Source organism: Protopterus annectens, chromosome 12.part0 (assembly GCF_019279795.1).
Source record: "Protopterus annectens isolate FY-2018-M chromosome 12.part0, PAN1.0, whole genome shotgun sequence".
NCBI classification, from domain to species: domain Eukaryota; kingdom Metazoa; phylum Chordata; order Ceratodontiformes; family Protopteridae; genus Protopterus; species Protopterus annectens.
The window spans coordinates 327,333,747-327,346,824 of NC_056746.1; the positions used below are offsets into that span (position 1 = coordinate 327,333,747).

Genomic DNA, 13,078 nt, shown 5'->3' on the forward strand with positions numbered 1-13,078 from the left:
GGCCTTACAGACCAGGTTCGTCAGGCTAATAGGACGATAGTTCCCGGGATCACTGGTGGCTCCCCCTTTATGGAGTGGGATAACTGTTGCTGTGCACCATTCAGTGGGCACAAAGCCTGATGTGAGACTAATTGAACATGGTGCTTAGGTGGGGAGCCAGTTCGTTCTGAAGTTCATGTAAAACGCAGCCTGGGATGTTGTCCGGTCTCATGGATGCTGTGTTTTTGGCTTTAGAGAGTGCAGCTTTTACCTACATAGTTGTGCCTCGGCATTCTTCCTATACAGTTACAGGCCCTTTAGGGGGTGAGAGGGGGGTAAAGTTAGCACTGATCCTATTTGCCAGGACATTGGCAATATCAGTTGGTTCTGTAATTTTCATGCCGTTGGGCTGTAACTCAGAGCAGATCTGGGTGTTGCCATTGAGATTCTTGACATAGCTATAGAATGCTTTGTGGTTGTTCCTACAATCAGTGGAAATTTTGTTTTCATAGCTAGCTTTGGAGGATCTTATATGGGATCTCAGCTTCTTACTGAGGCTGACCAGGGAACTCCTCCACTCATGGGATTTTACCCTCTTTTGCAACAGTTTCTTCCTTCTGTTGTAGAGTTTGTTTATGGCAGGGGACCACCAGATGGACTTCCTTTTTTTGGAGGATAGCGTCTTGGTTCTGTTTGAGATAGCATGATCCATGCACTTGTGTAAGTGCTTATAGAGTGCATCTGTGTAGGATTCAGCAGTCGTAACTGTATTGTCCATCTGCATAGATGTCATGAAGTTAGTCACTTCTGTCTTAAGAAGCATGAAGTTGGCTTTGGAGAAATTTTTTACAGTGATTTCCTTAATGGGGTGATGGGTAAGGGATGTGTATATCTAGGATGATTAGCTTATGGTTGGATCTGACCAACAAGGAGTTGACACCGGTCATTCATGTTGGTAATGACTAGGTTTAGGACGTTGTTGCCCCTGGTGGAGTTGTGGATAAGTTGATCCATGGCATTGGAATTTATGAATTCCAGAAAGCACTGAGCAAGGAGTTGGTACAAGAGTAGTTTTCCCAGTTAATGGTGGGGTAGTTGAAATCGCCCATTATTAGGGGGTTTGGTTGAACCCTAATATTTTCCAGTATATCAAGAAAAGAGGAGTGGGAATCCTGAGGCATGATGGTGGGTCTGTAGCAAGCTACAATTTGGATTGCAGTTTGCCCAGAGTTAGTTGCACTTGGATAACCTTGGATGCATTATGCTGAGCAACTAGCCTGGGGATGTGGATATCCTTAATGAATATGGACACATCTCCGCATTTGGTGCTCCAGTTAAAGTTAGGTGGCCGAAAAGTGCGGTACGAGATATAGCCTGGTAATGCAGGGGTGCTCTCTGGAGCCTTGAACCAAGTCTCAGTCACTGCACAGATATCGATGTTATCTATTTTAAGGAGTGCCTCAAGGGAGTGCATTTTGAGATTTAGACTTCTAGCATTGAGTAGCATTACCCTCAGTTTTTGCTTGCCTGTTCCTGTTACAGTGGTGAATTTGTCATTTGAACCTTGCCTAAAAAAAGGTACTATTGGGGCAGCAAGAGCCTTAGCTAGTATCCGGAATCCCAGGGGTGACAGGTGCAGGCCATCTCTGGCAAAGCATCATGGTCTGTCGACCATGTCGTCTCAGGCAAACAGATACTGGATCCCCTTAGACCAACACCAGATGCTTAGCCAATTATTGCAGTCATTTTGTCCTTGTACTGCGGCATCATTCTGGGCAATGGCAGGATGCTACTCAGGGCTAGGGTCATACCTGCCTTGGCTACAAGACTGGAGAGCTCTTCCATGTCTCTTTTCATGTAGTCCAGGGAGGTATGACTCAGGTCATTCACACCAACATGGACAATGACATAGTCATATTTGTACTTGTTGTGGAGTGACCTGAGTTATGTGGCAGATCCTGGCACCCGACAGGCAGCTGACAGTAACCTTCTCCTTGTTTAGCCTGGTGAGTGGGACATCAATGTGCCTGACTATAGAGTCACCTATGACTATGGGGTGTGGTTGAGTGGCACACTGAGTCTGTGGGCTATGTGTCATTTGCATTGTGTTGGGGGATGGAGGTTGCTTGTGTTTCTGCTTTGGAGGTCTCTGTTGCTTGAGCAGATTATTATTGAGAGCCTCCGTGAATGTTTTTGTGTTTCTATGTGTGGATTTTGGTGGTGTAGGTTAAGTGGGGCTATGTGATGAGCATGGTGTGGTGCAAGTGTTTACCTTCTCCTCTTGACTGTCAATTCAGTCTTGGTTGGAGAGCGCTTTTCCTCCAGTTTGGCTAGATAAGTGCATCTCTCAGGTTGTGGTGTTGGGTGATAGGAGCAGAGGGTTGTCTGTGTACAGGAGGCAATTGCTACATTTCCTCAAGATGCCCATATTCATCAGATAGACAGGAGAGAACACTGGGAGTTGACCCTTGGACATGCCTGAATAAAAAACTACTTTCCTCTAGACAAGTGAGGAGAGCGAGTATATAAGAGCTGTTTTTCTCTAAGCAAGTGAGGAAAGTAAGTACAAGAATTGTTTTCCTCTAGGTAAAGAGAAAGGTTGAGTGCTGCAGTAATCTGTAGGTTATTTAGTGCTAACAACAATTCAGAACAAGTGCTGAGCACGAATAAGCAAATTCAAGTGCTAAAACTAAGAATCTGTACCTGGATCTTGTGATAGATAGCCTACCTAGTGCTTATCACTCCCACTGATAAGCTAGAATGCTTCCCTCCAACACAGAAAGGCTTGTGTAAGAGTTTATATTGAGGACGAATAATTGTGTGTGCCATACTAGTAAGCAAGGCAAGAGAACCATTGGCAAGTTCTTACAACTCATCTCCTCAAATCACAGCTTGTATTGTCACCCACTGGCTTTTATGGCCTTTGTTCAGTTCTCTAGCAACAGTTCTGACTAAGTCACATTTCTGCTGCACAGATGCAGGAAACTGAAATGTCTCCACTTTTGCTTGCATATTTCTAATCCCATTAGTATACAATAATGTATTGTATGTTCTTATGGCTGTATAACCTAACTCTGTGTTCACATAATAAGCTGCTAAATGGGTTTACCTAGTTCTCTTCATTAACAGGGCACTAATTATGGACCATCTGGTTATTGAGAATGCAAATCTGATCTGCACCAAGAATCAAATTCATAACGGATTATATCAATAAGCGAACAAAAACATTAAAAAAAATCCTAAATTATAGATGACTAAAGTGCTAATCATTTTAAAGCATGATACAAATGTGCCAAAAGATGTGAAAAGACAAATGAACTGCAAGGCACTAATGTATCATTTTGGTTTGGTTATAAATATTTAATGTGGCATTCATACAGTAAGGCATTAAAACAGGTTAGCATTAATGTGTTCTATTTGTGGTGCACAGTGTTGTTAATGGAAGGAATGTGTTGTTTTGGGCAGTGTTGCTTATTGGTAATTAGCTGATGATGAGATGAACAAGATGCCATCTAAGCAGAGAAAAAAAAAAATAAAATCACAGAAAGCTAAACAGCGAACATTATACATCTGCATAGATAACCACTAGAGGTTTACAACACTGTCATGATAAAGCACACAAATCATCATGAAAAAATTATATTGTATTGGAGCCAGTATATAAACATATAACGATTCATGAACACAAAAATAACTAAACTCATTACTTCCACATCTTCTCAAAGGGAGCATCACCCTACTCCCCTAAGATGATTTTGCTGGCATCAAGACCTCACTACAAGAAAACATATGCAATCACTGTGTTACTGGTCAGACTGGTGACAACCATTTTGAATTATATATTAATATAAAGTTGCCTGCTCAAGTGACTTTAAAATGGAGGAAAATGCAGTTCTGGGAGCGAAGAGCCCCCTAGGTCAGCTAATAGGAATTTTGCAGACATGTCAAAAGATTTTATGAACGAATTTTTGGGACTGCTAAAAATTTTAATGACACCTGAAAGATATGAGTGCAGGGAAATTAATTAGCATAAATAGGCAGTTATAATGATGAAAGGAGGAAGTTTCTTTCCACTGTGACTTTGATGAAAGTTTTAAATCATTACATCAGTGGCGAAGTTACATTTACTAAAGCATAAGAAAGTCATACCAGTACATTCTACACAGCTATGTCCCGAAGGACATAGGACTATGCATAACATTAGTGGCTGGCTCTTCAGTTTGTAAGGCAGACAAATAGTCTTTAATTTGGAATAACCATAATGTCAAGGAAAACATGACTGGCAGTAATGCTCATCCTTTTTTTGAGGGCCTGTTTGTCTAATACAGTAGAAAACAAGTTGCTCATTTTAAGTGAAACATTCACTGTATAGTTATTGCATAAACATTGGTCTGACTTTGTAATTTGATTTTTCCTAGCTACTGGCATAACTTGCACAGGCTTAATCCAGGTGTACAAAGGATAAATGACCACATCAGACTGACTCTGGTGTGATATGTGCTATGGAGCATAACCTACACAGGCTTAATCCACGTGCACAAAATGACGAATGGCCACATCAGACTGACTCTAGTATGATATGTGCTACAGATATAATGGCAGAGCATAAATCAACCTATAACCAACTGTCAATCATGTTTTCTTGATATTATAGCTGGAATACCATCCCACTCCATCTAAGAAAAGTCAGCAGCTAAATGCCAACTGAAGCAACGCCTGCTAGATAAATGGACCATCCCTGGTTGAACTGGTACTAGTACAGTTATATGAATTGGTGCTGCACAAAAAGTGCCATTATCACAACTATACCCTCTTCTGTCATCTCATCTGCTTTACCTTCCTGGTACCACTACCCTTCCTCACTTTCTTTGGGCTTCTCTAACTCTTCTTCCATTTCTTACCATGTCCTAGATTTTGAATAACTCTTTATAGTAACAAATACTCTTATGTAAAACCTGACAATCTTTGCATACTGATATTTGTCTGCATATGCCTCCCTGTATTTAACAAACAACTTATTTTTAATCAAAACTGTAAATGACGGACCTGATGTCAAAGAGGTCTGAATAATGGAACCAGCCGTAAATGATTAAGTAATGCAAAATTATGTCTGTATAATGCTGCTTTTCTCCCAGGACCTGCACTGAAAAAGGGCGCTGTTCAGTCAGACTTTTCTGTTAAATAAATGTCAATAAATAAATACATTTCTCAATAACACTGAAAGATCATACTTGCTACAAATGCAGAAAAGAAAGAACATAAATATTTTGTGATGCATATGAAAACAAAAGATATCAGAGGCTAACAAATGTATTAAAAAACACAACAGCAACAAAAGAAAAATGTTTACTATACAAAAAGTAACACAAGTGGTATTATAGAAACAAGCAAAATAAGCAAATCCAGGCAGGAATGAGCATCCATGTTAAATATTTGACAAAAGAAACTTGATAAAGAATCATAATGCAGCAAATGAAACATGGACAGATTAGCAGTCCAGTTTCACAGCAGATTTATGAAATGCTGTAAAATGTATTGCCTTAGAAAGTAAAAATGCTGTTTGTGAATAATTGATGGACACAACCATTTGCCGATGATATGGTGTTATGATTTGATATTTTTGGAAGCAACTAGCTGGATAAAATTAGTTTGTATTTGTATGATGCTAACTAAATGTTAGCTCAATAGACATACCCAATCAAATTGCACTAATAATGATATTCAGCAATTACTGTAACAAACAATTTTCAGATAGAAAAGCAAGAAAACGTTTATGCTGCAAGAAAATACAACACTAGAGATTCAAAATGTGAGGTAATAAATACCCCATTATCTCAGACTGACGGCAGAGGATGAAATGGACAAATATTTGAATGCAAAAAGGTGTCTGGATTGGATAAAAATATAAGTGAAGCAAAATATGGCACATCAAAAAGCAAAAATAAAATATTTACAATAATAGCACATAACAGTATCAAGAGCATAGCAATACCACTTGCTAGGGAGAATGTTTTGTCTCAGAGTATGACAGCCACTTTGGAAAAATGGGCTTATGACATGGATGGTCAAAAATGGAAAAAAAAAAGTACTTTGGAAAGAAAAAAAAAAGGATATTAAGTCAATAACGTTAGAATGGACTAATGAATAGCAGATAAAAAAGATTGTAGTGAAGAAAGGAAACTTACAAAACACACAACTATAGTAAAAATGTAAACATTTGTAACACCAGTGTTTTAGAAATGTTAAGCATTTCAAGGAACTAACAAAAGACAAGTTAATGCCACTTAAGAAAACATGCAAGAAGAAAAAAAATCTTAAAATGCAAAGTAGATTGTTCATGGAACCACAAGGACTTTACTTTCACCACACACACACACACAATCAATGACCAGATTACCCTTCATAAAGTGGCATTGATGCCTCCTCAGTGAAGCCTTACCGACATGCACCACTCTGAGTAAAAGCTTCCTGCTCAAACACAATCACTACCCTGTGGTCTCACACCTTCTTTTCTAGGTGACACAAACATTGTAAAAGAAGGAAGTATGTTTGTGTCTAATTTATTAGTCTCTGTGACCCTTTCCCCTACTGTTTTATTCAGTTAACATTTTTTAGTTCTTTATCATATGACATTTTGTTGCAGGCTATGTGCCACATTTTGCTACCTTTAATCTAACTGCTTGTTAAATCTCACATTCAGAGATACAGTACAGGAAGGATGTTTCAGATAATGGTACCTTAGAGAGTAAAACATTAGTCACTCGTGTTTTGGTAACTCTGCTGGTACCACTTTACCCTATAGAATCCCTTAGCTAACATCCTTCTCTATCTGGCTGCCTAGCTTCTTGTCATCTGTAGTAATACTGTTGTATTTTACAACATAAACTAGCTTCCACTCAAGCCATTAACCTCATAATAAGCCTTACACTTGAATTTTTTTTTATTTTATTTTTTTTTTCAGTTTTAAAGGCAGGGTACCAAACAATAACAATGTAAGTTTCTCTCCATAGCCTGTTTTATTAAGGATTTTTTATTACTGATTTTGCTTACATTTTCACTGGGAATGTCCAACTGGGAAGTCCCTGTTTACAGGAGTCTTCAGACAAAAAGCTTCACAAATCTTAAAGTTCATAAAGCCAATACACCTCTAGAAAACTCTGAGGCATTATCAGACAGCATCCAGTGCAGTGTTTAAAGCAACCATACTATACCAACTCCATAAATAGAAAATATTAATTTGATACAGTATTTCTAACTTTTGAGAACACAAAAATGAGATCTATGTGAAGATAACAGACAAGAGAAATTGAGGGAGGAAAAAACACTATGCAACACATCACTTATGGTGAGTAACAGAATATAAATCAGTAAAGTGCATTAAAGCTTTACAATACTGCATTCATGTTAGGCAGTTACTAACTACAAGCATAACATTTACATGCAATATGTTTCAAAGATATACAGTGAAGACCAGGCCATATAAGCACAACTGATTTGAGCTTTGTCCATCTTCTCAACATTCTAAAACTATTTCAGTGGGACCAAAGAAATTAAAAAAAGACACAGGTTAATATCAATACACGTGTTTCCGTGTTACTAAGAGACATGACACAAAGCCCCAAATGTTGTCAAAAATACCTTTATGTTAAGAAAGTAGTAATGTATATTCCATGCAAGCCAACACAAGTAGATTATTTTTTGAAGGACTCAAGGAAAATCAAGTTTCATGTCTTCAAACATCAGATGAAATAAAAAAGTACAAGAGAAACAAAAATTGTAACTAGCATCCAAAGTAATAGATCTCCATTATATTACTAGCTATCCAACTACAGGTTTCCAATACGTGCACATTAGTGTGACAGTTTTGCTGGAGTAGGATAACAGCAGCATGACATGTCTGGTGCATAAATCTAAAATTTCTGGCTACACTCCTGCAGGTTGGGAGGGTGGCTTAATGGGCTAAGGTGTTTGCCTTACAAACACAAGGTGCGGAGTTTGAGTCTCACAAGGGATAATTGGCTAGGCTTAAAATGGCTCACAAGGGCAGTTAGCTTAGTACTAAACTATGAACCTGTGTGTTTTGTTGCAATTGCATATTGCAACAAAGGCTGGCTAGTGTGTGTGACCCTGGGAGTTGGGGATGTAAATGTGAGAACAGTATAACAATGTCGAAGTAACATAATTCCAGAAATCAAAGCTGCATCCCTGCCTCACATAGTAACGCTAAACAATTTAAAATGCTACTATTCTTTACTAAACATCACTGATATTCCAAAACCGCTTCCTTCCACCAAGTTCTAAACCTGTATCTACTTCTGACAACTCAGATTTGATTACTGTTACCACAGTCTGAAGCATAGGTTACTGTCACACTACAATAGGTCTTAAGTGAAACTTGAAAAGGGGTCAGCATTAAATTGCAAAATGGTACAAACAGTGAAAGTGAATATATGTCAAACAATGTATAACTCGTGCCAACTTAGTTTGTGCGGTGTCAAATGAGTAATGAGTAATAAAAGTGTGCACATATATTATTATACATGTTCACCTGATATACATATGTTCACCTGATATGCACATATATTATATTATACATGTTCACCAGATATGCACATATATTATACATATGTTCACCTGAAATGCACATATTATATATATGTTCACCAGATATGCTTTATTTAGCAAATTAGTGTATTAGTGGCTAGACTTTAAGTAGAACAGTTTCAGGGTAAAGAAAGAGGAGAGTGCTCTATGGGGTAAAGTATGATAAGCTTTGGATTTGTTAATCAGAAAGGGAAACTGGGATTGTGCATTATGTTATGTTTTGAAAACAGTGTAAGACAAACTGATTGATTATTATTATTATTATTAATACATTAAGCTTGTGAGTTGGCTGCAACTCTGGGCTTACATGCAGCTGGATAATGTGCGAGGCAGGTAACACCACATTCTTTTACATTCATTTTACATTGTTAGGATATTTTCTGAACTTTTCTATCTATGCCTTGCAGCTTTCCATCTTCAAAAGGTTTATGGCAGTGCCCATTTAATGATATTCAAGCTTAAAGCTACAAAACTTTCTAAAGCTTCTTGACCTTCAAGCAGCAATACAGACTTTGCGCATTCTTGTCTGTGTTGCATTTTGAAATTCTTCATGAATACTAGTCTGTTAAGCAGAATTTGTCATATCATTCAGAAATCGAATGTATTTCAGCTACAAATCACTACCATATAATTAGAGTTACCAACTTTTCATTTCAACAATTCTGGACATGTACGTGAAAGCAAACTGTGTGCAGAATAGAAGTGTGCATTAACCTCCCATAAAGGGGATTGTCATACAATATTACTGAGCTCAAACTTATTCTTATGCTCTTCAATGTCAGTGTCCTTTAATTCTGGACAGTTGGCAAGAATATATGTTGGTATGGACACTAAACAATTATGCATCATTGCTATTTTTAAAATTACACATCTCCTTTTCAAAACACTCTGAATTAACTATGCTTGCCATATCAGGAATGCGTTCACCATTGGTGCATTACCTAATTCCAAAGTAGTGACACTGCAAACAGAGAGGGACACATTTCGGAAAAATGCTCAGGATTTGTGCACCGATGCTGCATTCCTTTAGTCCAAACTAGTATCACTGCAAAACCACAGACATGTATTAACAAATAACAAACACTACCAGACTAAAGACATGTGTGCCAATGCATAAGCCCCCCCCCCCCCATTCAAAACTAAGCTGTTGCTCAGTACCAGCACCCTGCAGACATGCATTTGTCAAGTGGCCAGTTACTGCCTTTAGTATTCAATGTTTAGCACAAGACCTTCATGCTAGGAAAATAAATAATTCAGCTATAGCCAAACAGTGAAATTATAACTTGCAAGTTAAAAACCTTTATGTACAGAAATTTACCTTTGGTGGCTGATTGGCAACACATTAAGCTTATTCAGGAGTTAATTTCTGATGCCATAAATTTTAGCCACACTTGCTATTTAATGTAATTCTACGTCAGAGCCCTCTTTCATAGCATGCCTACAAAATAATCAACAATCTTATGCCATTTGTCAGGTTAGCTAGATGATCACTGAAAAAAGTCTGCATTTCCCATGATTCTATGGGAGAAATGGCACTATGTGTAATAATAATAATAATAATAATAATAATAATAAATGTTGTAGACTGACAACTCATTCTGTAAACAGAAGCATTTTCACCTCTATCAGAAAGTTGTACTTGCATTGAAACAATAACAAAATAAAAAAAATCCACTATCCTTAAGAGTGCAACAACCATAAAGAAATTCTTTAAATGTGAACTCAGGGCAGTTGCACTGTCTATCTGGATAAAACACCACGAATGTGTTCATCTTAGAAGCACAAACCAGCCAATCGAAAGTGAAAGGTTTCTGTCAAAAATGCACATGAATTTATCTGCAATCTCATCACCTCAAAGCTATCAATTTACAACCGTTGATAGATAATCTGCCTTACATGTAGAAACATGCAGTCGGACTATTCAACTAAATAAAAACTTTTGCAGTTTCTTTGACCACCAAACCAAGACGACCTTGTAGGTCTAGTGAAACCAAAGAGTATTAAAAAGTAAAGTCCGTGCTTATACAATGTCCTCTTTATGAAATCACACTTCTCATCTGTTAAGAAAACCACAAAATATACACACTGCAGCACCGAGAGGAAGAACAGCTACAAGACACCCAGCGGCTGAGCACCAGCAGTGGGCTGGCCTTCAGGCAAGACCAGCAGATGCGCTGAGCAGGCTTCAAACTGGTCTGACATTACAATGAAGTGGACGTGTACCCACCTTGACACTGGAATCCCTGCTTTCCAAATCCCCTGCAAACAAAACGAAAAAGAAAAAAAATTAGCAAGCAAGCAAGAGGAAAAATACACACACCCACACCATCCATCGTCTATACACCATCTCAATATACTATACTACACTGCAGACTACATTGTACATGTCACCCATCGTTTGCTTTCTACTGTAGAGATGCGGCACGCGAAGCCCTGAGATAACAGCCTACTTCAACTGAAAACTAGAAGGCTGAAGAAGTTTACACATCTAGTTGTATGATGTAGAAAGCATCCCAGTATACATGCCCCAAACAGAACATTCACCCAAATGCATTTTATCTGCATCGTTTAAAGCCGCACGAAAGAAACAATTTACAGACTGCAAGTAGTGGAAGACGTTCCCTTTTGAAGCAGGGGGCAACGCCGGCAAACCAGAGATACACAGCTTCTTCCCTTCATTATCCCTTCGTTTTAAGTAATCACCCATTATTACCCCCAAGCCTGCAATTACGAAACGCTACTTTGATTTGCAACTATTTCTATCTTGCTTTTCAACTTCTGTATGCAAGGCAGAAATTAAATTATAATACATCTTTAAGGCAATAAATTAACATATTAAACATTTTACACTAGACTATTGCATGAAGGCTTACAGGTTAGCATCCTCCCTCTATATTAAGGAAGAGCTTGCAAATGCACATACAAGGCAGTTATGTATTCACCAGCAGCCTGTAGTTACTGTTAGTGGAAGCTCTCCTTACCAGATGAAGTCAGTGCAGTGGCTGCAGAAGGTCGGCTGCTTGAAAAAGCGGGCAATGAACTTGTGGTCCTTCACCTCATGAACGTTCTTCTGTCTCAAAGCACCTTTCCTGGCAAAACGCACAGTGTTATCGTCGCCGTTGTCCAAAGACTGATCAGCCATGTTGAAAACGGAAGTATTAATAAATTGAGAATTCAAGGTCTTGCTGTTGCTGCTGTCTATGTCTCTGTATGGTGTGGTTCCTCTAACCTACAACCTGCCCTCTGCTTGCGCTACCGCTGTCGTTGCTGCTGCAGGAGAGCTCTGAAAAGCGCTTCATGCGCTACAACCTTCCACCAGCAGCTGCAGTAACAGCCAAAGCCTCGTTAGTCAGCCAAGGGGCGGGCCACGTGCTGAGGACACGCCCACTAAGCCCCAGCTCCTCCTTGTTAACAGCTTATGTAGAAGGTAGTGGGTCGAGCTTCAAGAGTCGTCTCTCTTCAGAATTGTCTCATTCAATGCTCTTTGCCTTATCCAGCTTGAGTGCCAATGGAATTGAGCAGTTCCAAATGATTTTAAAACATATCATCCGATTGAGAATAAGTTGTAACTAACTGAGGCGAATGAAACATTGTTACTACTAGTCACTGCAAGTAAATGTAGCACACCCGCGAGCATTACTTCCAAAGTACCGTCTTTATTTAAAAGGTATGTAGGCTACACATGACCGTACCTTTCAACCCGTTAGCATTCCTCTCCAAGATTTTCGCAGAATGTCCAGATTTTTGCCTCATATTTTAGGTCTGGTCTTCAAAAAATATCTGTTTTTTCCTGGCGAATCACTGTGATGATCCGAAGATTGAAGTTACCAAATGATATACGTGTGAGTTTCAGACTTCATATCTTTCAGACAATGTTATGTTAGCACATACATGTTACTTTAGTAACTTTCTAAGTTTATAAGAGCAGTATTTAAAATCTGTCATTATTTTTGGGTCTTTGACCCCATTTTGTAAGGTTATGTCCAGATTTCTTGCACTAAGTGGTTGAGAAATGCATAGCCGGCGTTAGGCACCAGCGAACCCTGCGGTTGCTGAGGCCCCCCTGTTCCTGGGGGGGGGGCCCAACCACATCAATTTATCTTAAATTGATATCATTTGTATCACATCTGTCAAACCAAATAAAGCTAGTACAGCAATCTTATATACTTACTAAATCAGGTGGGTAATAATAACTCATTTATATCTTCTTTAAAATTCAAAGATATTCAGGCTACAATAACAGTGTTTTATCAAGTAACAGGATTCACAATTCAATTAAATATTTTACTACTGACATTGTGCCCCTAACTTAGTTAAATCCTACTGGTAGACACTGTCTCCACTAATATTAACACCATAGCCTGCTTTTAGGTGCTTGCAATACCCATGGCTGCAGGGATCCCCTTAATTATCTTTGACTGTGTAGGGGCCCTACAAAAGCTGCTGCTCCTGGTTGTGGAAAAATGAAGAAAAAAATACTGATTTCCTGATCATG

General features: G+C 38.6%; 1 protein-coding gene across 1 annotated transcript in view; it reads right to left on the minus strand.

The window, feature by feature from the left end:
• PRKCB (protein kinase C beta) overlaps positions 1–11,931 on the minus strand; it is a 2,112,091-nt gene extending 2,100,160 nt beyond the window's left edge. Inside the window, exons 1-2 of the mRNA XM_044089400.1 lie at positions 11,565–11,931; positions 10,811–10,842 (exon numbers count right to left, since the gene is read on the minus strand). Coding sequence (XP_043945335.1) covers positions 10,811–10,842; positions 11,565–11,725 — 193 coding nt within the window. The 5' untranslated portion in view covers positions 11,726–11,931. The remainder of the gene's footprint in view (positions 1–10,810; positions 10,843–11,564) is intronic.
• Positions 11,932–13,078: the final 1,147 nt, after the last annotated feature.